General features: G+C 41.5%; 3 protein-coding genes and 1 long non-coding RNA gene across 9 annotated transcripts; 3 read left to right on the top strand and 1 right to left on the bottom strand.

Moving 5' to 3' along the window:
- Positions 1-1,448: 1,448 nt before the first annotated feature.
- LOC112273902 (uncharacterized) lies at positions 1,449-4,580 on the bottom strand. Of its 2 annotated transcripts, none has more exons than XM_024502979.2 (8): positions 4,439-4,580; positions 3,354-3,632; positions 3,140-3,206; positions 2,893-2,984; positions 2,610-2,691; positions 2,426-2,445; positions 2,064-2,143; positions 1,449-1,719 (listed from the first exon to the last, which is right to left on the bottom strand). In XM_024502979.2, exons 2-8 carry the CDS (start codon positions 3,611-3,613, stop codon positions 1,508-1,510), a joined length of 813 nt encoding a protein of 270 aa, XP_024358747.1. In that variant the 5' UTR covers positions 3,614-3,632; positions 4,439-4,580; the 3' UTR covers positions 1,449-1,507. The 2 variants fall into 2 exon arrangements, with proteins under 2 accessions (XP_024358747.1, XP_024358829.1); XM_024503061.2 differs by having other exon boundaries at positions 3,354-3,623; positions 4,439-4,579.
- Positions 4,581-6,769: 2,189 nt separating this feature from the next.
- LOC112293934 (uncharacterized) lies at positions 6,770-8,575 on the top strand. 2 transcript variants are annotated; one of them, XR_012218736.2, is made up of 3 exons: positions 6,770-7,412; positions 7,642-7,727; positions 8,130-8,575. It is a non-coding gene; the product is annotated as an uncharacterized LOC112293934 (long non-coding RNA). The 2 variants fall into 2 exon arrangements; XR_002973173.3 differs by having other exon boundaries at positions 7,645-7,727.
- A 1,641-nt stretch (positions 8,576-10,216) lies between these two features.
- Positions 10,217-14,471, top strand: LOC112286584 (putative folate-biopterin transporter 7). 2 transcript variants are annotated; one of them, XM_024528579.3, is made up of 5 exons: positions 10,217-11,112; positions 11,210-11,734; positions 11,860-11,992; positions 12,197-12,370; positions 12,562-14,471. In XM_024528579.3, the coding sequence occupies exons 1-5, from the start codon at positions 10,675-10,677 to the stop codon at positions 13,653-13,655; spliced, it is 2,364 nt and encodes a 787-aa protein (XP_024384347.1). In that variant the 5' UTR covers positions 10,217-10,674; the 3' UTR covers positions 13,656-14,471. The 2 variants fall into 2 exon arrangements, with proteins under 2 accessions (XP_024384347.1, XP_073394030.1); XM_073537929.2 differs by having other exon boundaries at positions 10,320-11,112; positions 11,289-11,734; positions 12,562-14,322.
- A 6,302-nt stretch (positions 14,472-20,773) lies between these two features.
- LOC112289956 (subtilisin-like protease SBT1.5) lies at positions 20,774-25,485 on the top strand. 3 transcript variants are annotated; one of them, XM_090254766.1, is made up of 4 exons: positions 20,774-20,899; positions 21,256-21,386; positions 21,835-22,919; positions 23,352-25,485. In XM_090254766.1, the coding sequence occupies exons 3-4, from the start codon at positions 22,300-22,302 to the stop codon at positions 25,117-25,119; spliced, it is 2,388 nt and encodes a 795-aa protein (XP_090110892.1). In that variant the 5' UTR covers positions 20,774-20,899; positions 21,256-21,386; positions 21,835-22,299; the 3' UTR covers positions 25,120-25,485. The 3 variants fall into 3 exon arrangements, with proteins under 3 accessions (XP_090110892.1, XP_090110898.1, XP_024391504.1); XM_090254772.1 differs by having other exon boundaries at positions 20,897-20,929; XM_024535736.2 differs by lacking the exon at positions 20,774-20,899 and having other exon boundaries at positions 20,954-21,386.
- Positions 25,486-26,194: the final 709 nt, after the last annotated feature.

Genomic DNA, 26,194 nt, shown 5'->3' on the forward strand with positions numbered 1-26,194 from the left:
GCCTAGATAATTAATACAACACATGAACAACTCTAGGTATATCAAATTATTGAATCTAAATAGGAAAGATACCACTACTTTTAAATTTTTAGCTACTTAAAATAACAAAATGTCTATTTAAAAAGACTCCTCAAATTAAAAACATAGTCACCAAAACTATGCAAAACTTACAATTAATTAACAAATTATTTGAGAGGGAATATTTTTCAAATAATGTAAAATGAAAAAACTTCAATTTATTGTATAGATCAATGTTGATCAAACTTTGATTTAATATATAGATTAATGTTGTCATTTTTTAAAAATAAAAAGTAGAAATCCTAAGACTAGAAAACTTCTACATAATATTACTCTATCTATCTTCTCATGATGTTTGGCAAATACATCTACACCATGTATTACAATTCTTTTTCATTTTTTTCTAAAGTCTTTTTTTTGTACAAATTAGCTATGTATCATAATGTTATTTTTCTACCTTCACTTCTACAAGCTCTCACTTTCACCTACCTAACAATATCAACCATATGTCTATCCATCTTCACACATCTCTCAACATGCATCCATATGACTTTCTTGCAATTACTTTGGAAATATCTACAAGTGCAATAAACCAATAGGAAAAATAGAATAGAATGCAAGAGGGAGATGGAAGGCATGGCAAAGAGATTGATTTGAGGTATGTCTCTTGCTACATCTTAAATAGAAAAAGTATGATTCCTTGATGAAGGGAAGGAAAATGAGAGGCAACCATGATTGTAACTATGATAAAGAATATGGTAATCATGATGAATGTCGTTGATTTTCATTGGTTTTGAATCTAATATTAAAAAAAAGAATCTAGAAGTTATTTTTTTCATAATAGTGAGGATAGACGGCTTAATTTAATAAAATCTTAGGTCTATTTAATATATATATATATATTTACATTTATATATATATTTGTATTTTAGATTAGAATATAATATCAAAAAAAGTCCATAAAATTTGCATAATCATGCTTAATTATTATTAATATGTAAATTAAATTATCATTTTTATATTCAATTAATTTTTGAATAAGTTGTAGTGGTAGCAAATTGTGGTGGTGTTAGCTAGTCTTTTCTTTTATTGTTGACTACTGATGGTTCGAATTTATATAATAGTTGTAGTTTGTTAAGAACTTAGATTGATTTTGCTCTTTAATGTATGATTGAATAATTGGATTAAATTGAATACTCAACCTCCAAATTATTATTAAATATTTTTTAAAATTTTGATTGATTAAAGAGGAGAGACAACATTCAACCATGTTCTTTAAGAAATTAAGATATAAGGTCAGTCATTGTAAAATTTATTTAAGTCTAGATGTGAGAAAACTCATTAGTATTTAGCAATGAAATGACCACTGGCTGGAAACACATAAAAGCAGCCACTGCTGTCAAGAACTGAAAAGCACTTACTGGATGAGGTTGCAAAAAACAGTAACATAAATCATTACTCAGATATTGGACAAAATATAAAATATGTGTCAAACTTTCTGTTGCACACATGAATCTTCACCCTTGCTGACGCCCGCCGATGGCTGATGAATGCTATCATTCTTTTCTAGAACCTGCTCGTTGCCCAATGGACCCTGAAGATCCTCAAAGTCCAGGTTGCCGTGAAGAAGTGCAAACAATAAGTCCTTCTTAATTAAACGCCCGTACCTGAGGCTCAGAAAAAACTGCCTCTCTCCAACCACTGCAAAGCCCACAAACCAATTAATTCCTTGACAAGAAATCGACAGCGCACTCCTACATGAGAAGACCTTGTCATCGGTAAAGAGACCATAATATGAAAAAACTACGTTCCACTGTTGAGGAAATGAAAGGTTGTGCTCCGACATTTTCAATATCAGGCAAAAAAAAACTAGGATAATCCGCCAGGTTGCTTGTTAATGGTTATTGAAAAGTAACAAGTAGAGGGGCCTAACTAAGTGAAAAACATCATACAACACTCAGCTTGGAAACAAACACGTCCAGAAAAACGTCCTATACATATTTTTACAATCAGGTTTAATAAAAGCAGCCTCAGAGAAGTCTTACCATCCAGAGGAATAAGCACTTGATTTGCCATCGTCTCAAGCTCTGAGTTTGACAATCCCTTCAAAGGTGGAACTATAGCTCTGTATCACTAGCTGAAAGTGTCAAAAACACTGAACTCCTCCAAGAATCTTAGAAGCTAACAGCTTCAAGAATGAGTGCGAGGTCCACAACCTAAATAATAATATGACGTATATGGAAAGGTATCTAGTCCAACAAAGCTCTTCAATTGAAATAACTCCGCTCGAATACTATTAAGGCAGATTAATATGGCATACAAATAATTCACAAGAAAGATGGTGGCGTATGTGTCATCCGTATTAACTTATGAAGAAACAATGAGGCATGGTAATATGCACACGTACTTGAGCTCAAACTTGTTATCCTGGCAACGACGAGATGAAATACAATAAGTTTCTAAGAAAACCACTCATTATTTTAACAATTATTCTACATTTACGCAGTTTGCAATTACCAACAACGTCAAATACGATTGATGAGATGTTACTCGAAGAACAGAATGTTTTTGAAAGAATATGTAAGCAGTACCTCACGGTTACCCCAAAAATCAATAACGCTGAGCATAACGTGTCTAAGTTTTGGCCCCACAAGCGCCATTTCCCCTACATACCTACCTCACCAGATGCACAAATCAAACAAACATTACAATGTATACCCGACGCACGAGTTACCAATAAATATGAAGAGAAACACAGAAAATGAACACAACGAAATATTGAAAACACTCTAGCAGCAACTGTCAACATAAAGTTGTATCATCCAAAGATGATCACTAAAACGTAATGAAATTCGAAAACAGATACGATCATACCTGCGAGAATAATACCAAAGTGAAGCTGAAGCAGCACCGGCTCCCCCAACCACAGCGGTTACAGCTGCAATTGTTCCCACAGAAAGATGTCCCTAAAATATGTCCTTGCACAGTAGTCAAAACAATGCAGTCTACTCAGACTGTATAAATGTCGACTGTGTATTATTATGAGAGACTTCGAATAAAATCACAAATCAGTATTCTTTGCTCAAGAATATTCACGAGTCCAAGTATGGTGTCTGCATACCTCATTTGCATATTCAGCTAGTGGCAAAGCGAGCGCCGCCAAACCTCCAAGCTGAAAAATCTTAAGCCTGCATTACCGTGAACAATTCAAATTGAAGCAACATTCAACATGTTCACGCCTTCATAAGCCAATTTCAAAAGGGAGAGACATCTTACTAAACTGGGTACAAGAAAAGCTATTGGGGTTTTGACACGAAGAGAGGAAGGGATATCACCTGACCATGACCCGCAGAGGCCGCATCCATTTGGCACGATACAACACTAACTTTTCCTGGTCCTTCATACTGCTTGTCGCATCTGAACTTGCAAATCGATTGGATTTCCATTCCAGCCCCTTTCGAATGTTGCAAGAATCAATTACTCCTGCTCTGTCATAAGGTCTACTGTATGCACTGGCGTACAATGGAGCTTCCAGAAGATGCAACGAACGGACGCTAGTCCGCAAGCTTGATTGTAGACACCTACGGAGCGCCATGATTTGGTATCTACAAGCTCTGATGAGTTTTCACATAAGTATAAATAATAGAAAAAAAACAACAACAGATCATGACACTCGTGAGTCTATTGAGCTGCACATATCAGAAAATGATTTGTGCCTCCAATCTCCTGACAAGCAGTTCAAGGAACGCAGAAGGGTGCAAACGTACATAAGCTACATCTCTCCTTCCCTCGATTAAGCAATGACAAAAACCCCCGAAACCCTAGACCCTGGCATGAGGGCGACATTACATTGCACTCAGTGAATTCCCGACTACACAGTCTAGATGGCACGGCAAAGGACTATAAGTTCTAATTTCACGTCAGGAGTCTAGAAAGTTAGTCGAATTGGCACAGAAGCCACTCCTTTTATTATTCGCACTAGCAGTATTGTAACCAAAGTTGTCCATTCTCCACAAATAGCCAATTCACGCAAAGAATTTCATAAGAGTATCTCGTCTTAAAAGGGTGAAAATCAATCCCTCAAGTGCACTCCAGCACGAACCATCGCTCTCGCCACAAACTAAACCAAGCAGATCAAATTATTCCACATTAATCTCGACACACAAAACCATCAACCCAGAGAATTCAACATACGATGAGGGTGAACTCTGATCCACATTAAAATCTAAGTTCAACTCGTTGAAACATCTAGACAGCTGAGAAACACGGTGAGCTGTCGAACGATGGCTTCTGCGTTTTCTTCCTCCTCTACAGATGCAGCTCTCAGTGATTTCCATGCATGAGCTGCGGCGATCAGAAGTACACCCAACAATAGAAAATGAAAATTGGAGATTTACAGGCTTTTTCCAGGAAAACCCACCACTGGTCCGAGGTCGCGAAGTGTGCCGAAACACAAAAATTCGGCTCAGAGCTACGAAATGCAACCAGACTGGTGCAGATTTGCTTCAATTTCGCCGCGGCGCAAAGCCTTCCTCCGTCGTCTGTCTGACCTCTCTGCCCCTGTTCACACTGCATTCCCAAGTGTCTGGTGGGAACTTATGGGAATGGCTGGGCACTGGTGGGAGCGGGTGGTCTCACGGGAACCGATGGGAACTTCATGGCATCCAATAAGGAGGTGTTGATAGGAGTGAATGAATAGGTGGAAAAATAATAAAAGAATTCCGAGACCACCGATATATGGCTACAAATCCATTCACCAAAGAATTTAACTTGCTAGGAGAATTGTAAGAGAATAAATCTTATTTTTTATATATTTATATTATTTTGATAGTAATATTTTAATTTTTGCAAAAATAATTATTATTAATTAATCAATTGTTGATGTGTAAACGAGTTAATATTGGTTTTGGTTGTTTTTGTAATGATTCATAAATTTCCAAATAAGAAAACCAAAAACAAAATTAATTTCAAACACTTGTTTTAGTGGATCACATACAAGTTTTTGTTAGTGAAATGGAATAGAGTGTAGAATGCACCCAATATTGTTACCAGGATAAATTTCTATTTTTGAAATAATATCCCACTCCATCTTAGTGAGAATAGCAAATTGAAGTAGAATGAAAGTTGGAGCCATCATCTCTAGATAGATTCATATTTTTGACACATTCCAACTGTAAATGGAAGATGGCGTCTATTAATATATAGATTGATGAATTGGATCATGGATTGGCCATTTAAAACCTTTAAAGTTAAAAATAAATAAAATGCACTCAACACATGAAGTCAAATATTGCAATCTGAATTCTGCATGCAGAAATTTGATGATTTTGTTTTTATCTGAGACATAGTGAAGCATACTACCAAATTAATATTTAGGCTTAATTTGTTGCAAACATTAAAGAATTTTCCATAGAATTACTTAAATATATATATATATATATATATATATATATATATATATATTTAAATGGTATCACTCATAATACATGCACAAAATAAATTTTTAGATATTATTTCTTACAAAAAAAAATAATAACAAAAAAAAAAAAACAAAAACAAAAAAAACGATTCAGATTGTGCATGTTGTGAAAGTTTTTATTTTTAATTTAATTTATTTTTTTAATATGTTTTTTTGTTTGCTTTTTTTTTATGAATTTTAAGCAAATGATATATATATATATATATATATATATATATATCTATATATCTATATATATGCATTTATTTAAAGGAAGTTTGGTGTTTTCATGAGATGTATATGGTCGTTTTGTATTTAATCATTGAATGATTGGTAATCTATAATGCGCACTTTGAAAATAAGGTAATCAATCTTCTAAATCTTCATGCCAAAAAGTGGCCACGTGAAGTTTAAAAAATTAAATGAGAATAAAACGAATAAGAATATGTTTACTTTAAGTTTTAAGAATTGAAACCATATATACCTTTCTATAAAAAGATTATTATTATTATTATTATTATTTTAATGTTATCTTATCAAAAAATACTATGCAATATAAACATTTTCCCGATAGTGCATGTCTTGCTACCAATTACACTGTTATTATTTGTGACAATCTTTTCTTTCTTCAGCTTCCAATCTACAAAATGATTCTTTACATATAGCAGTATCTTTCAACAATTCAATTAAGTTTAAAACAATATATATATTTTTAGCCAATATACAATACCTTAACCACAACAAAGTGCAAAGATTTAATGAAATGATTAATCAAATAAACTACCAATTAATTTTTAGTTTAAATTTAAAATAAAAATATTATTTATGAATACATACATACATACATATACACATTAATGTACAAGTTGTTGTTTTTTTTTATTCTTAAATTAGTGTTTTACTAGAATTTTCAAATATGCGTTTATTGTACTTCTGTCATTAAAAAAATTAATTAAAAAAATACAACATACATTAAATTTTCTATTACATATTATGTATTGTGCATAATTTTCAAAAAATGACTTAAATTTTTTTAAAAGCTTCCCGAAAAGTAAAGCGACGTCCAGAAAGCAAAGCGAGAGTCCCTTTTACTTTTTTGATTTTTTATATTTTTTTCCCGAATTGTTGTCCCCCCCCCCCCGCTTTGGTAGCGAGAGAGAGGAGGTCGGTGCAGCGATGGCTGGCCGCGTGCTGGCGCCGGCGTCGCCCATGTGTCGCAATAGCCAGGTCCCCCTCTTTCTCCCTCCCCAAGCACCAAATCCAGCAAAGTAACGCCGCACCATTTCCTCCTCCTCCTCCTCGTTGCCACAGTTTCACTTCAAACCAACCTCACACAATCCCCCGCCCCACGATCTAGTTGCTCGACCCCACGATTCATGCTTAATCACCTCCCGGACTTCAGTTTACAGCTGGGTTCGTCAGTCTGATCCTTTACCTTGTGTGCCGGATCTTGATTGTATTTCCTCTCTCGAATTGTTGGAATAGCGTATTTGGCTTTTGGAGCTATCGGGACGACAGTGAACTTTGTCGGTTCTTTCGGAGGGGTCTGTGGGTGTTGGGTCTTTGTCAGCACTGAAGCGCTTCGACCGTTCGTTTCGTGTGACTGGAAAGTGGAGTGGCGCTTTCTTCGAGGAGTTTCAGGGTTTATTGTGGTTAATTTTGAAGCTGTTCGGTGTAAGTGATTTTTCGAGGATTTTCTAGGGTGTTTTGTATAGACTTCCTGTCAATCCTGTGGTTTCCAGTAGATTCTCTACGTGTCTACTTGGGAGAGTACTCGTACGAGGTGATTGTGCTGTCAACGCAGCTCCAACGAATGAGGAAGTGGCTGCTATAGCTGCGGTGGCTGTTGATACTGCTGTTGCTGCTGCTGCTGCTGCATTTGGAATAACCGCACGACTAGCGTTGCTTTCGCTCGCAACGGGAAACTCAAATAGAGGTAGACCATCTTTTGACACAATTTTCATGTCATAGTTTATGTACCTTGCTGGTTGTCATTCGGCATGTAATTTGGAGTTTCATTAGAAGGAATAGATTTTGAGAACAGTTCCCCTTTTTGTCTTGTGGAAAGAATTTTGGATAGTTGAATAACGTTATTCTGAAAATTATGATGACGATCATGTTGCATTGGTGGTATTTAATTGATGTTCAATGTTCTTTTTCACTAGTAGGCGTCCTCAAACTAAAGGTAATGGATGCGACTGCAAAAGCAAGGAGACTACTCCCAAATTTCTGGATTGAAGGGACTTTGCAGGTGATTATTTTCTTTTTTTGGTAAAAATTTCCTTCATTACTACAAAAGCATAGCTCGCGTGATTAGTGATGTATTCTTCACTTGAGTTGTATCGATTATATAAGTTACATAACTCCATTTGATTTTGTATTCACCAACGCTTTGCCTTCCACTTAATCCTTCTATATCGTCATTACTTGCACTTGTGTAGTTCTACTTCATAATAGAGGAAGTTGGCTAGTTGAAGTGGGTTCTAAATTAGCAATGCAATGTTAAAAAAGATTTCTTTCATGTATTCGTCGTTTCACCATCAAGTCATTTGTTTGTTTATTCTTCGAAATCGATAATGTGGAGGTTTTGGTACATTACGCAAACAAGGCTGTCTGGTATCAAAGTTAATCACACGGGAAGTTTGGGATGCAGGCTACTGGGGCAGCAGCAATGGGGCCATCGATGCAAGGGCCGAGAAGACCAGTGAACGATCGGTGTACTGTACCAGACTCAGTGACCACTATCGCTCCTACTCCAGTGCAAGCGGCTGCCACAAAGGAGATCTCAAGAAGGGACATTCTAAAGGACAGACTTGTAGCTTCAGCTGCATAAGCACAGCTACTATAATTTCTGCAACCTCGACGTAGAGTGACTGACATCCTTCACGTATTGTGATAATTAGTGGATTAGTAACAATCTGTATTGGAGGGAACCTAGGTTGAATCAGAACCAGTTGGTGTTTTTCGAGGATTACAAGCAAGTTTGTTGCCGAGGAAATTGGGTGACGATGTACTCTAAGTTGGCACAACGTAGAGTTGCACGTCGATGCTTTGTATTCAACAAGTGTACAGTGTAAATACAAACGAACATTTTGAGTATCAGTAGCAAACCATAGATATGATAAATCTGTACAATGAAGGCGGATATTGAATATAAGTTAAGCGTCTATCATCAGGGTAGTTGAAGAGAAGTGAATTGTGAGTTGTAAAGCGACCTCAACATGTGCATGTACTAATTCGTCCAAGCTAACGCATCAATAAATAAGCTCATTCGAACAATCCTGCAATGTTCAGTCTTGCTAGTGGCTGAGCCACCCTTCCGAACCGTGGCATCGTGAATTCTCGCAGTGACTCAAGGTTCGCTTTCCACAAGGATGATACCGGATAAAGGTCCGTGGGCTTTCTCAAAGTATTACCCAATTAGTGAAGTGACTCCGCGAACCTTGAATCCGACAAGACCCATAATTATTAGAAATCAAACCTGGTTGTACACAAAACATGTGGATCAGGAGCGTCGTAAGATCCCAAACTCCACCTCCCTCTCTTCTTCAACGGTCTCCTGCTCCCCAATCGAAGGAAGTCGATCAGATCGGCGTTGACTGGAGCTTTCGAAAGTTCGAATAAGCACAAGCACAAGCAAATGTAGTTGGAAGTTGATAACTGCAACTACAATGCATGTCCGACACCGCGGCGAATGACGGAGCCTGCAGTAAAAGATCCAATCGCAGATCTCGCTTGCTTTCTTCACTGGAATTGGTGGACGCAATGTCGCGGATGCGAGTTCTTTACATGTCACTCCTATCTGGGCACACCCAATGACCTCGGCCTTTGCGATGGAGGAGACACGAGACTGGTTCAAGCAGTTTCTCGGGCTTCGGACCCTCTCTCCTTTTCGCCAAAAGCAAAAGACCACCCAACTTTTACCTTTCTCGTTTCATGTGAGCCGATGGTAGATCCACCCTCGTCCAGATCTACCAGATGAAACGACACGTCAGCAACCGGTATCGGAATCATAAGCGACGTACCTATAACCATTCCACCCCAAGACCGTTGAACCCTTTTTCCGCTTTTACACATCCCTTGACGATATCTGGTGGTGCCTTTCTTCGAACCCTAAAGCCCCGCTTTCCAAGTTGCTGAGCTGCTGGATTTTTCCATCTCAAATGGCGTTCATCCTTCGATAATACATTCATTCATCCATTCATCTATGCATCAAAAGAGGTTGTGTGGGATTTTCCCCACATGGGGTGGGTTTCATAAAACGGGGCCACCAAAGGTTTCTTTTCATTTCTTTTTTCCCATCGGTAGGCAGGGATTCTATTGAGCCATGCGCTTTGGACTTTTTGAGTGACAGAGTCCTTTTATCACGCCACGCTTTTTCATAAAAATGGTAAAAGTTTCCGAGGAAATATCAGAATTGGTTTCAGGCTGTGCTTGTTGTTGTGGATTGGTTGTTTCTTCACTAGCTCAGATCTGGACCGCAAGCGTTTTTTTTTTTTTTTTTTTTTCATTTCATTTTTTATCTGCTTCTATGGATTCGTAGGCTTTCTGAAATAGTGCAGATTAACCAAGCGTGCTTCTCGGGCTCTGCGAACGCGTCCCTTACCGGCCGCTTTTTTCAAGGTTTCCTTTCGCAGGGACTTTGTGAAATCGTGCTCGTTTGGCTAATTCCGTTGGCGTAATTTGCTCGCCTATGAATGCGCCATTCCGTGTTGAAAGAACTTCACTCTTCCTCGCAACTTGGACATAAGTATCCACCTCCCTCTGCACGCCACCACCGAAACTGTCGCTCTCCATCTTCTTAACTATCGCATGTTCCACAGCTTCAATTGAACCTCACCTTTGCGATGTTGCAATTCTTTGCATGATCGAAACTTGGATTAGTGCGTAGCATCGTCTTGCGTAGCTCAGAGCTCTTGTCCTGCACTTGTGCAATGTTTTGATGCCCGTCGTTCTGGTAGGAAAATTGCATGCTCTGATGCCTCCGGCGTGATTGGTTGGTGAAGCTCGATAGTTTGTCAAGCATTGGTCCATGGTGGGGTAAATGTTGCGTGTGTCTGAAGCAGGTGATTCATAGCCATTTTACTTGGAAATATCGCTGTAGCTTGTCGATTTGTGACCCGTGGTCGGAGAGTTTTGTTCAGAAGGATTGGAGTGTATAAATCGAGAGGTGGAGCAGGGCATGTGGGAAGCTAGCAATGCATTGCGGGAGTGGTCGCTGCGTTCTTGAGAGCTGCACTAGTTTTGTCAGGGATAGGAGCACTTTAAGCGATGGGAGGAGTGGGATTGTTCTTGGCAGTTCGCAGTCGGATCACGTTAGAACGGCGATGGCGATGGGTTTATTAAGAGGGAGAAATGTCTCTCTTCGGAGACGGGCTATAAAACGCATTGTATGCGATGACGGCTCCTCCAGAAGGATTTCTTACAAGAGGGGGCAACAACCGCCTTCTAAAGGCTTCCCGTCTACGCATGATGCTGATGTCTTGGATGCTCACAGAAATCACCACGACAGGCAGAAGGCGCGCGCCTTCGAGTTTTCATGCGAGAATGAGGACACGTCTTCGATCAATCGGAGCTTTAATCTTCCACGCAATCTTGTTTCTGATGGAAGCTGGTCATCGCGGATCCTTATGCAGGTTTATTGAATGCCGCTCATCTAAGTCGAATTTTTATTTCATCTAGCTTTCAGAAGTATTCCGCTCATGTTGATTTCTCACAAAGCTCGTCCCGCAGATTCAAGTAGATCTTCTGTGGTTGTCGCTGCACAATACCCCGTCTCGTTTTGAAGATTTCCTACGTCCTATATTGACAGGACGAGGTCGAGGTTGGTCCAAGATGTCCTCGAAACCATTTGAGCTCCAGGACATTTACACATTCGATGCCACCCGAAATTCTGCTCGAGGCACGCATGAACTATGCACATCATACAATGAAACCGAAAGCACGAGTAATTGTGCTCGTACATTAGCGGCTGCTGTAGATTTACGAAAAAGAGAGCTAGCGGATGGTGCTCAGTGGGAGATCGACTCGTCCTCATCAAGGAGAAGCCTGACTAGAAAACCCGAGAGACTAATGCAGGTCTTTACGAATCAAGCCATGGATGGAATTGGAAATCTGGACTTTTTCCGGTGGCTGCAACGCCTTAAAGATACCTATGGTGCTTCTTTCATGTTTGTTGTTGTGCTCGGATACTGTACGCAAGGATTCCGATGCTTTCCGTGGCTGGCCATGTGTTACTTCTTCAAAGACAATCTGCAGGTAATGTCTCAACTTTATCGGCTTTGGAGCTACGCGGAATTATTAGTGGTTTGGGGTTTTGGTGTGCAATTCTATTCTATTTAATCGTCCCTGTTTTCCTTAAACCTGAAGCTTTGTGACATCAGGTGGATCCCGGCACGATGCAGTTCTTGATGTCCACGACGATGTTGCCGATGTTGGCGAAGCCTCTGTATGGTATCATATCTGATTCCATCTACATTCAAGGAGCTCATCGAATTCCTTATCTCAGTATTGCAGGTTCGTAGCTACAAGCAGTTTTTTGGTTTCTTTACACTGCTGTAAGAGAGGTTTTCATGAGCATCATGGCTCTCTTGTTTCTCTTGTATCTGCTGCTATGGTAACCCCCTTCAAGGCACAATTGGGATGATTGCACCTATCCGCTTTTTGTGAAACTTTGTGAACCAACTTTATAGCTGACTGCACTCCATCCTGATCCAACAGCTGCTTTGCAAGTGGTCGCTTGGGGAGCTATAGTGATGCATCCTGGTGTATCCTCCTCAGTAGCCGTCTTAACTGGCGTCTTGACTATGAGTAACATGGGAGCTGCAATATCAGAAGTTACGAATGATGCTCTCGTGGCAGAAGCTGTTAAGAGTAAGCAAGGCGCTGGCCAAGGTAAGCACTTAGCATATCTGTGTGTTATTCCGTTGAAAGTTGTAAGGTGGACCAAAATAGTGAGTACTTCAAAAGTCTGCGTTAGACGAACCACATATCTTCTATGGTTTTGAACTTTATCCGACTTGTTGGAACAGAAGATGGTTTAAATTAGAACACTGAAGTGTTTGTTGTATCGTGTTGATGTTCAGGTGAATTGCAATCACTGGCTTGGCTGGCTTTGGCGGCTGGAGGTCTTCTCGGGAATCTGATGGGAGGCTTCGCATTGCAGCGGATAGATGCAACAACCATGTTTTCAATTTTCATGATGCTCGTGGGTGCTCAGCTTCTCCTATGCACCACAACTAGTGAGAACTCATTCGGTTTCGGCCATCCGCAAGTTTCAAACACTGGAGCTCTGTTACCCAGCCTTCCCTTCAAAGCCAGAGCCGTCCTGCTGCCTCCAAAGACGAAGAGAATCTACTCCAAGTTTGGTTACACAGTCGACGACATCTACAACCGAGAACAAACCTCAGATGTTGCACATGTGGAGTGTTTAAATCTCTCACAGACTGATGGAAACAAGCCACAAACTTTGAGCATGCAGGGCCAACTCTCACTTCTCTCGGACGTGCTGAAAAAACCAGCAGTTCTTGGTCCACTTCTGTGGTTCCTCTCCTCGTACGCTGTCATCCCAAACTTAGGCAGTTCTATGTTCTTCTACCAAACCCAGCATCTAGGACTTGACTCGTCTGTCATCGGCCTTGTCAAAGTTGTTGGCCAAGCGGGTCTCCTGGGAGGAAGTATCTTGTACAACCGAAGCCTGAAGAAAGTACCTATCCGGAAGCTCTTCGTTGGCATCCAAGTGCTCTTGTCTCTGTGCATGGTTTCGGATATTGTCCTTGTCAACAGAGTGAACTTGCAGATGGGTGTCCCGGATGAATATTTTGTCCTTGGAGCTTCTGCTTTTATTGAAGCTATTGCCCAATTCAAGATCTTGCCATTTATGGTCTTGTTGAGCCAGTTATGCCCGGCTGGGAGTGAAGGATCGCTGCTTGCCTTTTTTATGTCAGCGCAATGTCTTGCAGGGTTGACGAGTGCTTATCTTGGAGTTGGCCTTGCTTCTTTGCTTCATATATCGGCGAACTCTTTTGAGGAGCTTCCTCTTGGGATTCTTATCGAGGCAGGATTTGCTCTACTTCCTGTTATGTGGATCAACATTATTCCTGAAGAAGCGGAAGCTGCTGCAACTGAAGGTTCAGCAGGACAGCTTCCTGATTCAACCAGCAGAGATACTGCTGGTTGAATCGAGGACATTCCGCTGTGTATACTAGTTCAAATCTGTCGACATGATTTTTCACTACACCAAAATTTCCAGTAGACCACATAGACATACAACTTTCACGGTGAACACTCTCCCCCGACCTGGTGGATCGTCAGCTGATGTCGAACCGACGTTCTCATGTGGGATTTCTATGACGACTCTCTGGTGCCCGAGTTGCTCCAGCTTCTGTTGCAATGGATGGTTTTTCAGCTTCCAATTGAGCATTTCCACCATGTTATGCAATGACGCAGCAATGGACAAAATATTCTGCGAAGTGGCTGCTACTTTCTGCTCGTCATTTGCTATGTGCTGATGCCATGACAGTATTCATTGGGTTGTCACGGCGGCATTCAAGTTTTGTGACCGATCTGAAGGATGTAAATGATTTGATTTTGCGGTTAGTTGCGCAGTGAGTTGGCTGAGTATCAAATTCCTATGTAGAGCATTCTTCACAATGGGCATAGTGCTGTGGTGGTATTGGTTGTCTATTAAATACCACGAATGCAAAATTTTGTTTATTTATTTAATTCTTAGAATTAAGAGGGCTTCGCTTGGAAGCAAATTTAGTTGTAGATAGTCCTGAATAGCAACAATCGTACTTCTGCTTTCATGAACAAAGCTAATAATTAAATAGGGGTTGCTTGCCTTATGACGACGAAAGTGATGACGACGCTGTCTACATACAGAAAGAGATGAAACACGTACGTAGTGGCAAATTTTTCAAAAACTTACTGAAATGCTTAGTATTTTATAAACATGCATGATTAATTTCAAGATTGCCAACTGGACTGACAAAAACTGGCCTGAGGACCCCGCGTTTGAATCGTCCCAAATGTGATTGAATCTTTCCCAAGTTACGACATGTGCAAATGAACGATTAACGGTGCTGCATTGCTTCTGCAGAGATTTGCGAGCAGTTACAATGGAGTATTTGAAAAAGCCCAAGCTTGATATTGGTGGTTTAAGTATCAACGTGTCACCTGTTCTGCTCAATATTGTCATGCTTCATCGAAGATACTCCAGGTACGAAAACCTAACTAGTAGGGACGAAGTACTAAGACAAACCCTCTCCGTGTAATGTGTGGCATCTCCTTGTTTGTGCAACTACTATACAATGTTGGAAACATGAAAGCCTTGGCCTGAATGTGCCTCGTGTGAATCTTTGGGGCTAAAACTGTAAAACTGTATTGTAGGGTAGCAGATTCTTTCCCTTAAGTCGAGTATGATATCTATTAATGTTGACATGAACTACAAGAGAGAGAGAGAGAGAGAGAGAGAGAGAGATCATATCTGGGGTGCACTGTAAGGTAGAATTTGAAGCATGAATGCTACTGATGTCCAAGCTGTGTGCACAAACCTCTTAGTTTCAGTCCATCATCGAAAGTTGTTTCTCTGTAGGATTTTACATTAACGTACATATATATGTAGAGTTGGGTCAGTGTCATATGGAAATCTGCAGGTTGAGGGTTGCAACTCCTGCAACTTCAACCAAAATGTATAACTATAGACATAGTTAATCTCTCTGAAATTAGAAAAATATCAGAAATTGAAGTGAGTATGTCTCTGTTTCCTTGAAAGATGCAAAAATTTAAACAAATCCTCCATAAATTATGGAATGTTGACAATTTGCTCATGGGGGCCTTATTTCATGGTTAGAGTAACACTCATCCACAAGAGAATGATTGCATTTAAGCCTCACGCATGAGTTGGGTTGAATGAACAATGGAATCGTGTCACATTGTTTGATTATTTCTTTGTTATTAGTATTTGCTTATAAAATTATTATCTTTGTTTTGAAGGGTGATTTTTAGGTCAAGACATTATCATTCAATGGAATCTTAGTGTTATTTGAGATTATTTAGTATTTGTATGATAAAAAACACAACTATGGATGAGGTGGAGTCCAATTTTTTTGCACTTACTGCTGTTGTTAGTATCATTCTTTTAAATAACCAGTGTTATATTCTGTTTCCAACATTATATTAGAGAGTGTTTTTGAGCTTCAACTTGACCAGAAGCATTTGGCCCAGGTTAACTTGGTTCCAGATTAACTTTTGGATTTCTCAAGTTAACTGTGATGAGGAAGCAAAGATCCCTTGGTACTAAAGAAGATGATATATATATATATATATATATATATACACACTACAAAAACGGAGTACATGCAGTGCATTAATGAAGTCGTAAAAAGTACATCAGAGTACTTAACTCCTTACGCCCAAAAGGGGGAGTCAAGAATACTAAGATTGAAATTTTTTAAAAAATCAAATTAAAAAACACATTAGGTGTTACTTTTGCCATTACATTGGGAGCATCATGAAACAACTAGAGATTTAAAGAGTTTATTAAATAGACAGCGGAATTCATTTTTACTCATAGAAAGAAATAATTTGCATCAAGCACTTTGATGCAACAATTATTTAGAATTAACAAATGTCTATTATTATTATTTTTATTTAATTTTTAAATGTAAATATAGTGTAGTGGGTTTGAATCAAATTATATAGAATCAATTATTGGATATTTTTTCTAACATTCAGAATTTTGCTAAACCAATACTGTTAAATTGGGTTTTACAAAAGTGGATTTAAACTTTGCCTTTAAATATAGCCAAAAATTAAAATTTTGCAACATTCCTTCTCACAAATTCCACAACAAATTCTCATGAAATTATACAAATGAAGTACCTCCAATTCAGCACAATCTACATTTCTTTTTAATATAAAAGCCTAAAATTTCTAAACAAAAGCTGCTTACATTTTTTGAAAAAAAAAAAGAAAACATCAGAAATTAGAATTAGAAAGTGATTATAGGTTAAATAATCCTATTACATATCATATTAAGTTTCAAACTTTCAATCAAAGTAAAAATTACAGATGAAATGAAAGCCAATAATTAATTCACAACTCAGAAAATAATATAATTGAATTTAATAGAAAATAAAATATTATATATATATATATATAGAGAGAGAGAGAGAGAGAGAGAGAGAGAGAGAATATTTACTCATAACATGTACCTTTTGTTCTTGCCACAAGAATTCATACTCCAATGTTTAGATGAATAAATTTACAATATTTCAGGTTTCAGAATCACAGAAATTACAGATAGAAAAAAAGTATAAAAAACCATTGTAAAAGTCCGAGAAATTTTTATTTTTCTTTCAAGATATAGCCTGACCTATCTTGTGTGTGTGCGTGTGTTTTAAAATTATTTCTTGAATAATAGTGCACACACAAACGCATACACAAGAAAATCCATTGCCTTGTATAGGAAATAGTTAGACAAGGAATGGCAAATGCTCCGCAAAAGAATGGGTTGGTGAGAGGGTTTGGTCACCCACCTCATATCAAGCACCTCCCGCACTTCCCTCAACGCCTCGTCCACGACCGAAGGCGAAGAAGCCATCGTCGTCGTCGTCGTCTTTGCCTTCGACTTCATCTTCTAGCTAGGTAGCTATGTCTAGAACGAGACGCTGAAAAGTAACGCCGACGAAGGCCATGGAGTTTCACACCCACATGAGCCGTGGTGGAGTTTGTTTTCGGGCACACGAGAGAAGTGTTTCGCAGTGTCTGGGTTGTGTTGGTTTGCAGGAAAGCAGTGGACATCCCAGCTCCGTTACTCTGCATTGAAGTTCAGAACCCAGAAGATGGAATGTTCTCTTGTTCGGCCTCGTGCAGTTGCTGGGTTTTCGTGGTGTTGTCAAGGAAGAGCCTGTCGTGGTTGTCGGAGGCAATACTTGCGTTGACTGGTTTGGTTGCAGGACCTCCTCTAGATTTACAATACCAAGGTCCGCACAGTCCTCGAGTCGGAGCAATTCGTTCAGTGAATGCCGACCTGGCTCTCAGCCTAATCAATGAGTTAGCCGGTGTCTGAGAGGATTTGGCTCGTCGCCCGTTTGAGCGCTACTGATATATCTGCACACTGAAAGTCTGGTCGCCATCGACGCTAACAGGTGCTCCCACTCCTGAAAGCTGAACTTCAACCATCCTCAAGGGAGTTATGATTCGAAACGGAAGAAAGATAGGTTCATAGCATTATACATCATCTTTGTGTCAAGGGCTTTGAGGGTGTACTCCTGGTGGTATTAACGCGTGCGACAAAATGGAATGGGGCTAGATGGTTTATGAAAATTTCTTATGGCTTTGGCAGGAAGAGGTAAACCTTGCGCATGAGAGGTTTTTGCGATAGATTCTATATTCTGCACTCTACAACGTGATAGCGCGCCAGTCAGTTAAATAGGCAGCTGGTTCACTCATTCGTTCCTTCATGGAAAGATGTCAACATCATTGTGGTGTATTCGAAGCCTAGTAGAGGTCAGGTTTCAATAAACAATTCAATGGCAAGATCATCTAGTACTAGGCTTTCTACTCACTTTCTATTCACTTTATATTCTTATTTATTTCTTTTTCTGCTGTATTGGTATCAGCGGCATTTCATGATTCCAGTTTGATGAGTGGGAAAAAGCAAAACTCAGTTGTGCCTCAGCAGGAGATATTTTCCAGAGCCTGTTCAAGGACTCATTCACGGTTCCTTCATGGTCAACACTGAGCAACTCCTCGCTGTATTGAAAAGTCGAAAGAGTATTATAAGCATATTCTGCTAACGCTGACATGATCAATGACCAGTGAACCATTCTCAGATCGGATACACGGACTGACTACCCTTCCAAAAATAATTGGGGCTAATTCACCCTCGAAAGTTTCACAACTTTGTCGGACACAACAAAATTGCAAAAATCAAAACACACAGGAGCTATGTCGATCTTACCTTCGGCGTCACCGTCAATGGTTCCTTCTTCATTTCACCCAGTTGCAACAATTCTCAGGACAACCGACCAGGCTTTTTACCAAGAAAGCGGTAACTCTAAAGGAACAAACGAGCGTGGAGAACGACGTGGGTAGAAACCCTCGTGACGCCATCCATTTGCTTCATGTGAGAAGCCCTATGGTATATCGACAGTAACTCGCCGCTGTTGTTGTACCGCTACGATGAAACCTTTAAAAGGTGGTTAATTTTTACAGCTTTTTGCTCGCAATAGATGAACAAACTGGTCTCTCCTCTTCTCTGACAGGCGGCATGGTCTCTACGTCAAAAACTGGCCTCCTTTCACTCCCAATTACCTTGCTTTCTGAAGCGTGTAAGCAACTAGATCCCAAAATGGCAGTGCTCCCAGATCAAGCCGGGAGTTCGGATAAGTTGAATCCACCACTTCGTACATCATTAAAACTTGCAGCAATGGGTATTTTGTCAACTCGGAAGTACGAACAGGGTTTGACATCTACCTCTCTACTCTTTCTCTCGCTCTGTCATTGTGGAGTCATGAGGTAGGTCCCTGCCATTAAAATGGTGGCTACAAACACTGAGACTCTCTGCCATGCTAAACAACAGCTACTATAGAACAAGGTAAAGTTTGAATGAGGAAATCAGCATTGTTGTTGATGTCACGATCATGGAGACTTTGGACGTGGAGTGTTGTGATTTTGATCACAGGGCCAGCAGGGGTTGACAGGGGAAAAACCGGAAATATATATATATATATATATATATATTTATATATTTTATACAGATGGGACTTAAATCCTGTAAAGTGATGCGTAAGTGTGTTTCTGCTTAGAAATTTGCTAGGCGCCTTATCACTTTCTATTACCGGCGTTTTGCTTTGATTGGTGTAAAAGGCTTCCTGTCATATCAATTAATTATCACAACCAAATAAGTTATGAAATTCAACATTTTTATATTTTGTTAAACCAATAATTGTAATTTTAAAACGGGAGAAAGCTATGTGTTGCATGATTAGATTGTATGGCATGAATATATATATATATATATATATATACTTTGTCATACTAAAAATAAGTTTATAAATCTTATGTCTGTAACTTAATTAATGTGATTTTCATTATCACTCAAGGAGAACATCACAGTGACACAAAACTATAATATTGATGTAACAAATCACATATCATTAATATAAACCGACAACCAGATGGTACAATACTTCCATGTTTGCATAACTGAACTTGAAACTTCTACACATACATGCATTTCTTGTGACAATAAATTCATGACGAATTTTCATGCTTCAGTGGAGAAAGAAAAATTCTGAGAAATATACACAGCTATAATGTTCTCTTCTGCTCCTAGGTGAGTAAAACCATTTCAGATACATAAACAAATAGTAAATATAAACATAATAAGAACAGCCACTCTTCACGTTCTCTACAAACTCTATTTAGAAAAGAAAGAATAACATCATTTAATCCTTGAGAGGCAAGCTGTTTGGGTTTGCTGAGAACAGCTCACACTCGAAACACACTTGAACCAAACCTCACCCTCTCCTTGGAGCACATTACTGTGAGCAACAATTCTCCAGCTTTTCAAACCAACTATTATCTCAGAGCATTACAAGCAAGGTGTGGACTTCACTAACCTAGCCAAGTTAAGTTTCTTTCCTCGAGCGCTAAAACAGAGCTTTGTGAGCTAACTCTAAAAAAGAATTATTACCTACAGTTCATGAAAATCGACTTCAAAAAATGATGTTGAAATACTCAGGAATTGTTATTGCCATGTTTCTAGCAGCTTGTGGCAAGCAACTCGTGAGATGGGTCCCAGGATCCAAAATTTCCAAAGCCTGATCTGACCTAGCTCTCCCCCTGTATTGTTAAAGACTACCCTTCGGTTAAGGCTGCAAAAACTTTAGCTTGAAGCTTAGAAACAGGGTGATGGCATGCGGTTTTCTTGTGCACCAGAGCAGCTGCGGAACTGAAACCCTGAAAGAAGGCGTTTCGCAGCGCAGTGAAGGGCGCATTGATGAGGTCGCTGCAACCTGAAGCAGCACCACCTCGTTAATTTAATCTGGGTTCATCACTGTGATGGGGATGCCGAAGCCTGAGCATGTAAGAGAATGGACCTCTCATCAAAGCCCTTGCCACCACCACAGATGCCTCGTCACACCTGCAAAGGCATTGTACAGCCCCACCAGCCTTTAATGCTGTCTTTTCCTCACTCCCCCCCCCTCTCTCTCTCTCTCTCTCTCTCTCTCTCTATCGCTAGATTATTACCTGCCTCTGACAGACTTGGATGGCAGCAATAACCCATTCTCACTTTGCGAGGAAGAAGTGCAGGAAACCGGGTTAAGTTGTTAGTCACAGTAGTTTTCGTTATTTTATTAGGAGGAGAATGTCAGATGCGTGAGCGGCTTTCTCCTCCAGGCATTGGTCTTGGTAGGTATCCGTTCCAGCCGTGTCATAAATGTAAGTGTGGGTGTGGCATCAATTAGTCTCTCTTTGATCAGAGCTCGAGAGGTTGCAGCGGCATTTAATGCTGCACCGAGTGCTTCCTCATGATCTGTTCCGTAGATAGCGCCGCGGCAGGGGTTGGAAGTGCGGAGGTTAAGCTTGTTTTGGTCTCTGTCTTCGCTTCCGCAGAGTTAAAGAATGAGACATACAGTCAGGAGAATGAGAAGTGGTTGATTGTGCATGTCCTGTGGGATAAGTGCTGGGCAGAATATCTGTCCTGCTGCGCATCTGGGGTTCTCTATTTTCTTTAATCGAACTATTAAGGATTGAGGTGTCTGCAGATTGCGAAGATTTTGCAAACAATGAAGTGTAAGAGCCGGGCTTGATCGACGAAAGTGGCGCAGTAGCTGTGCTTGATGTTCTGGTTGTCTTTGATTAGTCAAGGATCAATTTCATTAGGAGGCCGTTGCAGGTACGGTGGACTTGAAACCCGCTCTCTCTTGTTTTTCGTTTGTAGATGGGGCAAGCTTGGCGTAATCTTGACATATTATTGAACTTAGGGGAGTAGCTCCAACAGACTTTGCAGTTGTACAATTTCGGTGCGCTGGGTCACACTGTGAGATGGACAATTTAACGGATGTTTCTACTTACATTCTTACGACGCTAACCCGTATTTCAATGACAAGGCCATCAACCTTTTTATTGCGTAACTCCTGTTACTGAGCTGCTTAACTTCTAATGATACTTCAGCAAAGCGGTTGTTCATCATTTAGATCTATTCGGAAGTTCGATTATACTTACAAAGCGCCTTCCGTTTATCTAAATACTTTGAGAGATCTCGTATCTTCAATTTATTATTAGTAATAACAATTCTTATTTCCTCGCCTTAAAGACACACTGAGTGTGGGACTTTCCAACAGGAGTAGCTGGGGTGGGACACAATGGTTACTCTTCAAGAGCCTGCACGAGACCACGTGAGAAGGTGATTATTACTTACTACTTCTTGGAGCAGCTGAGAGAAGCTGGAAGCAATGCAGGTATCTATGGTGTTCATGAGATACCACACCCAAAGCCGAAGCAGGAAGAAAACGCAAGCATAGAAGCTGGTTTGGGCTAGCCTTGCATTGGGGCTGCAACCGACCAGCTTGTACATGTGCTTCATTGCAAAATAATCTGTGAAGGCAGTTTTGAAAATCTTGTTTAGTTTCTATCCTGCAAAGGCCAACTCCAGAGCCTAAGCTCACTCTGTAAAGACCCATCGGTGAAACCAGAGGCTGGCCATGAGAGTTGTGTGAAGTGGAGGTGGGGACTGTGCAGTGCTATAGCAGCGTGGTATTCAACTCACTTGAATACTTGGCGGTGGAGTTTTGTACATTATTGTTGCCATGGGTAGTTACCGTAGCTTCGTGATGACCGCTCTGATCGCGCTGAGCATATTTTGGGCTGTTCTAGCCGAAGGCGTTGAGATCACCAGTCCTGTGATGTCTGCTCGGCCGAAGAGCTACATCGTTTCCATGGTCAGGGATGCAAAACCTGATATCTTTGTCAACAGCCATGGATGGTTCTCCTCTGTTCTTCGTACTGCAAAGGTGCAAGCTCTCGGAGGCCTGTCAGTTAACACATTGTCCGAGCTGGATGCCTCGCAAGGTCCGCTACATCTCTACTCGACGGTGTTCCATGGATTCTCTGCGACACTTACGGAAGAGCAGGCCCGAGTCATGGAGAGTATGCCTGGAGTTAACGGCGTATTTCCAGATACGAAGAAGCAGCTCCACACAACTCACACTCCTGAATTTCTAGGACTGAACGGATCCATAGGCTTGTGGCCTTCAAGCAAGTTCGGGGAGGATGTGATTGTAGCAGTGCTAGACACGGGGATTTGGCCTGAGGCTTTCAGCTTCGCGGATCATTCAGTTGGGCCTGTGCCTCGAAGGTGGAAAGGGGCTTGCGAGATCGGCACCGGGTTTAATAGCACAGTGTGCAATCGGAAGCTCATTGGAGCCAGGTATAATTGACTTCATCTCTGGGCTCATTCGTATCATCTCTATCAATATTTTAGTAAGGTTTCTAAAATCAAATCTTCAGAGCTGATGATAATGTTGATTGGAAAATGTTTGTGATTTTGATTTGGTGATGGTCTATGTCGTCTGTACACCCAGTGGCTTTCATAATCAACAGCTCGACCCACTGCCATATCAAATCACGACCACTTGCTGGTCAATATTTTCTCGAGCAGTGCGTGGTAGATGTAGTTCTTCACCCAGGCATTACGACAGCAAATTAGTCATAATGCTTTAACTTACCCTCTCGCAGTTCTTCAGAAAGCTGTGATGTGATCTATTGGTGCAATGGGATCAATTTAATTCCTATCTGAGCACGATCCTTCACATGTTTAGAAATGGGACTAATTATTCACTTCTATTCGCTGGTTGTTTAGATCCTTCTCAAAGGGCTACGAGGCGATGACAGGCCCCATTAATGAGACCATGGAGCCACGCTCGCCCCGCGACACGGACGGCCACGGCACTCACACAGCATCCACAGCTGCAGGGCATTACGTTTACAAGGCCAGTTTACTGGGCTACGCTGAAGGAACAGCCCGGGGAATGGCACCTCGCGCTCGTATCGCAGCCTATAAAGTCTGCTGGACTCAGGGCTGCTTTGATTCGGACATCCTGGCTGCCTTCGATCAAGCTGTCGCCGATGGCGTGGACGTTATCTCCCTCTCGGTTGGTGGGGGCGTAGTCCCGTACTACCTTGACAGCATCGCCATTGGCGCATTTGGTGCTATGAAGAAGGGCATATTCGTTGCATGCTCAGCTGGAAACTCAGGCCCAGATCCTATCACGGTGGCCAATGTCGCCCCCTGGATCACCACCGTAGGAGCTTCTACCCTCGACCGCGACTTCCCTGCCAATGTTGTTCTCGACAACGGCGATACCATCAAAGGGGTCTCCCTCTACTCTGGGAAAGGCCTCGGGACAACCCCATACCCTCTTATCTATGCTCAAGATGCAGGATTCAAGAATAACGGCTCGGACACGTACTCCGCGTCTCTTTGTCTTGCAGGATCCCTTGACCCCAATCTCGTGAAAGGTAAGATCGTCCTGTGCGACCGCGGCAACAACCCACGAGTTGCCAAGGGGGGAGTTATCCAAGCCGCAGGCGGTGTGGGGATGATCCTGGCCAACACAGCTACTGACGGGGAGGGCCTCATCGCCGACAGTCATGTCCTGCCTGCCACCGCTGTGGGCGCCCTCGAGGGCAATCTCATCAAAGCTCATATAAGAAATTCGAAAAATCCTACCGCCACCGTCACCTTCGGCGGCACCCAATTCAACACGCGCGCCACACCCGTCGTCGCCAGCTTCTCATCGCGTGGGCCCAATTCTGAAACCCCCGAAATTTTGAAGCCGGACCTGCTTGGCCCAGGGGTTAACATCCTGGCGGCGTGGACTGGCGACATGGGACCGACGGGATTACCGCTCGACACACGCCGCGTCCGGTTCAATATCATCAGCGGGACGTCGATGTCATGTCCTCATGTGAGTGGGCTTGGTGCGCTAGTCAAAGACGCCCACCCAACTTGGTCGCCGGCAGCAATTAAATCCGCGCTCATGACAACAGCGTCCATCTTTGATTCCACCGACTCGGTATTGCTCGACGAAGCGACTGGAAACATGTCGTCGCCGTTCGGCTTCGGTGCCGGTCACGTCCGCCCAGACCGCGCACTCGACCCGGGCCTAGTCTACGATCTCGCCCCACAAGATTACGTCAACTTCTTGTGTGGACTCAACTACACTGACAAGATCATTCAGCTAATATCTCATGACCTGAGCACTTGTCCGACGAATCCTCCGAAGCCGCAGGACTTGAACTACCCGACTTATTCTGTTGTGTTCGATCAGTCTACGTCGAAGGTGCTTGCGACTACATTGACAAGGACGGTAACGAATGTCGGTCCAGCGAGATCGACATACCGGAGCACGGTTGTTTCACCCAGCGGAGTGTCGATCTCTGTGAGGCCGGCGATTTTGCAGTTCAGTGCGGTGAACCAGAAGAAGACGTTCACTGTGCACATCAGCACGTCGCCGACGGGGCTGGTTCCCGGGGAGAGTGAAACGGTGTTCGGGTTTCTGACTTGGAGTGACAACACTCGGCTGGTGCAGAGTCCGATTGCGATCACTCGCGCCGAGGCTTATTGATCACGAGCTGGCAGAGTGGATCACAAGGCTTGCAGGACCGCTAGAATATTGAAATGACCTGTGAACTTAACCTCGACCTTTGCATTATTGCAGCTGAATTCATATCTCACATCTCCTGTCCTGATTTCTAGCGAAATATGTAGCGCATGTTGCGAGGTCGCCAATGAGAGGGAACGTGGAGGTCAATAAAAATCAATCAGCAGTGTTGTGTATACTATGTGGCCGAAATGGTGAGTGGAGAGGTTAAAGAAGTTGATGAATGTCAGGGTAGTGGTATGTACGAAATGAATTGGAGGCTGTTCTGATATTCATAACAACCATTCCATTATTGTTTACTTGAAATCGAACTTGTGACATGATTCTGTACATCTTCTGCAATTGTGTCTGTGTGCTACATTACAACATGGTAATTATCTGGGTTTAGGGTTTAAGCTCTTGCAACTGGAATCTCTTGGCGACAACTGCACTGCTCTATGTCAAGATGGAGTCGAGAGAGAATTCATTTTTCCACTGTCAAGCAAACAGATTTCCAATGGACATGCTCTCGGCGGGATCGTCAGCTTTTCAGTTATTTGACGCGTGCAGGGTGGAGTACATCCAATGATGAGATCATGAAACCAACGGGATGCGTTAGGGTTGAGCCGCGTGCCGCCGCTCATTACACGCGCAGCAGTACCCACCAACAGGCATCATCTCGTGTAACTGACTCGGATCTTGGTTGTGGTTCTGTATTTTTGTGTAACAGCAATCCTTGATGCGTCCAAGAGAGCCCAGATCTTTCCTCCCGCTCTTTTCATGTGAGTGAGATTCTCTTAGTACTACTACGCACAACGTGAAAGCAGGGAGCCCGTCACTCTCCAAGCTTTTCAATCCCCTTCAACACCCACTTGTCCATGCATCCACCTTACATTGTTTCTGTACAAAGGCTTTGTCTGGGCGCAAAACCCATATTGCGTCTCAGACTCTCTCTTAACAGTAGCTCGCAATCTCATGGTTTTCGCTGAGTAAAGCCTCGTCTTGGACGTAGTTCCACGAACGGAATTCAAAACTTCAGTTGTCGGTGAGAGAACTTGGC

The sequence above is a fragment of the Physcomitrium patens genome, chromosome 1 (genome assembly GCF_059467195.1).
Source record: "Physcomitrium patens ecotype Gransden chromosome 1, ASM5946719v1, whole genome shotgun sequence".
Lineage (NCBI taxonomy): Eukaryota > Viridiplantae > Streptophyta > Bryopsida > Funariales > Funariaceae > Physcomitrium > Physcomitrium patens.

Bases quoted from the DNA above. Each gene is read 5' to 3' on its own strand.
- LOC112273902 (XM_024502979.2), bottom strand. From the start codon at position 3,613: ATGGCGCTCCGTAGGTGTCTACAATCAAGCTTGCGGACTAGCGTCCGT. The intron at 2,446-2,609 runs GTACTGCTTACA...CGTCGTTGCCAG, and splicing joins ATTTTTGGGGTAACCGTGAG to GATAACAAGTTTGAGCTCAA. The intron at 2,144-2,425 runs GTACGTGTGCAT...CTAGTGATACAG, and splicing joins GATAACAAGTTTGAGCTCAA to AGCTATAGTTCCACCTTTGA.
- LOC112286584 (XM_024528579.3), top strand. From the start codon at position 10,675: ATGCATTGCGGGAGTGGTCGCTGCGTTCTTGAGAGCTGCACTAGTTTT. The intron at 11,113-11,209 runs GTTTATTGAATG...CTCGTCCCGCAG, and splicing joins CATCGCGGATCCTTATGCAG to ATTCAAGTAGATCTTCTGTG. The intron at 11,735-11,859 runs GTAATGTCTCAA...TTGTGACATCAG, and splicing joins TCTTCAAAGACAATCTGCAG to GTGGATCCCGGCACGATGCA.
- LOC112289956 (XM_090254766.1), top strand. From the start codon at position 22,300: ATGGGTAGTTACCGTAGCTTCGTGATGACCGCTCTGATCGCGCTGAGC. The intron at 22,920-23,351 runs GTATAATTGACT...CTGGTTGTTTAG, and splicing joins CGGAAGCTCATTGGAGCCAG to ATCCTTCTCAAAGGGCTACG.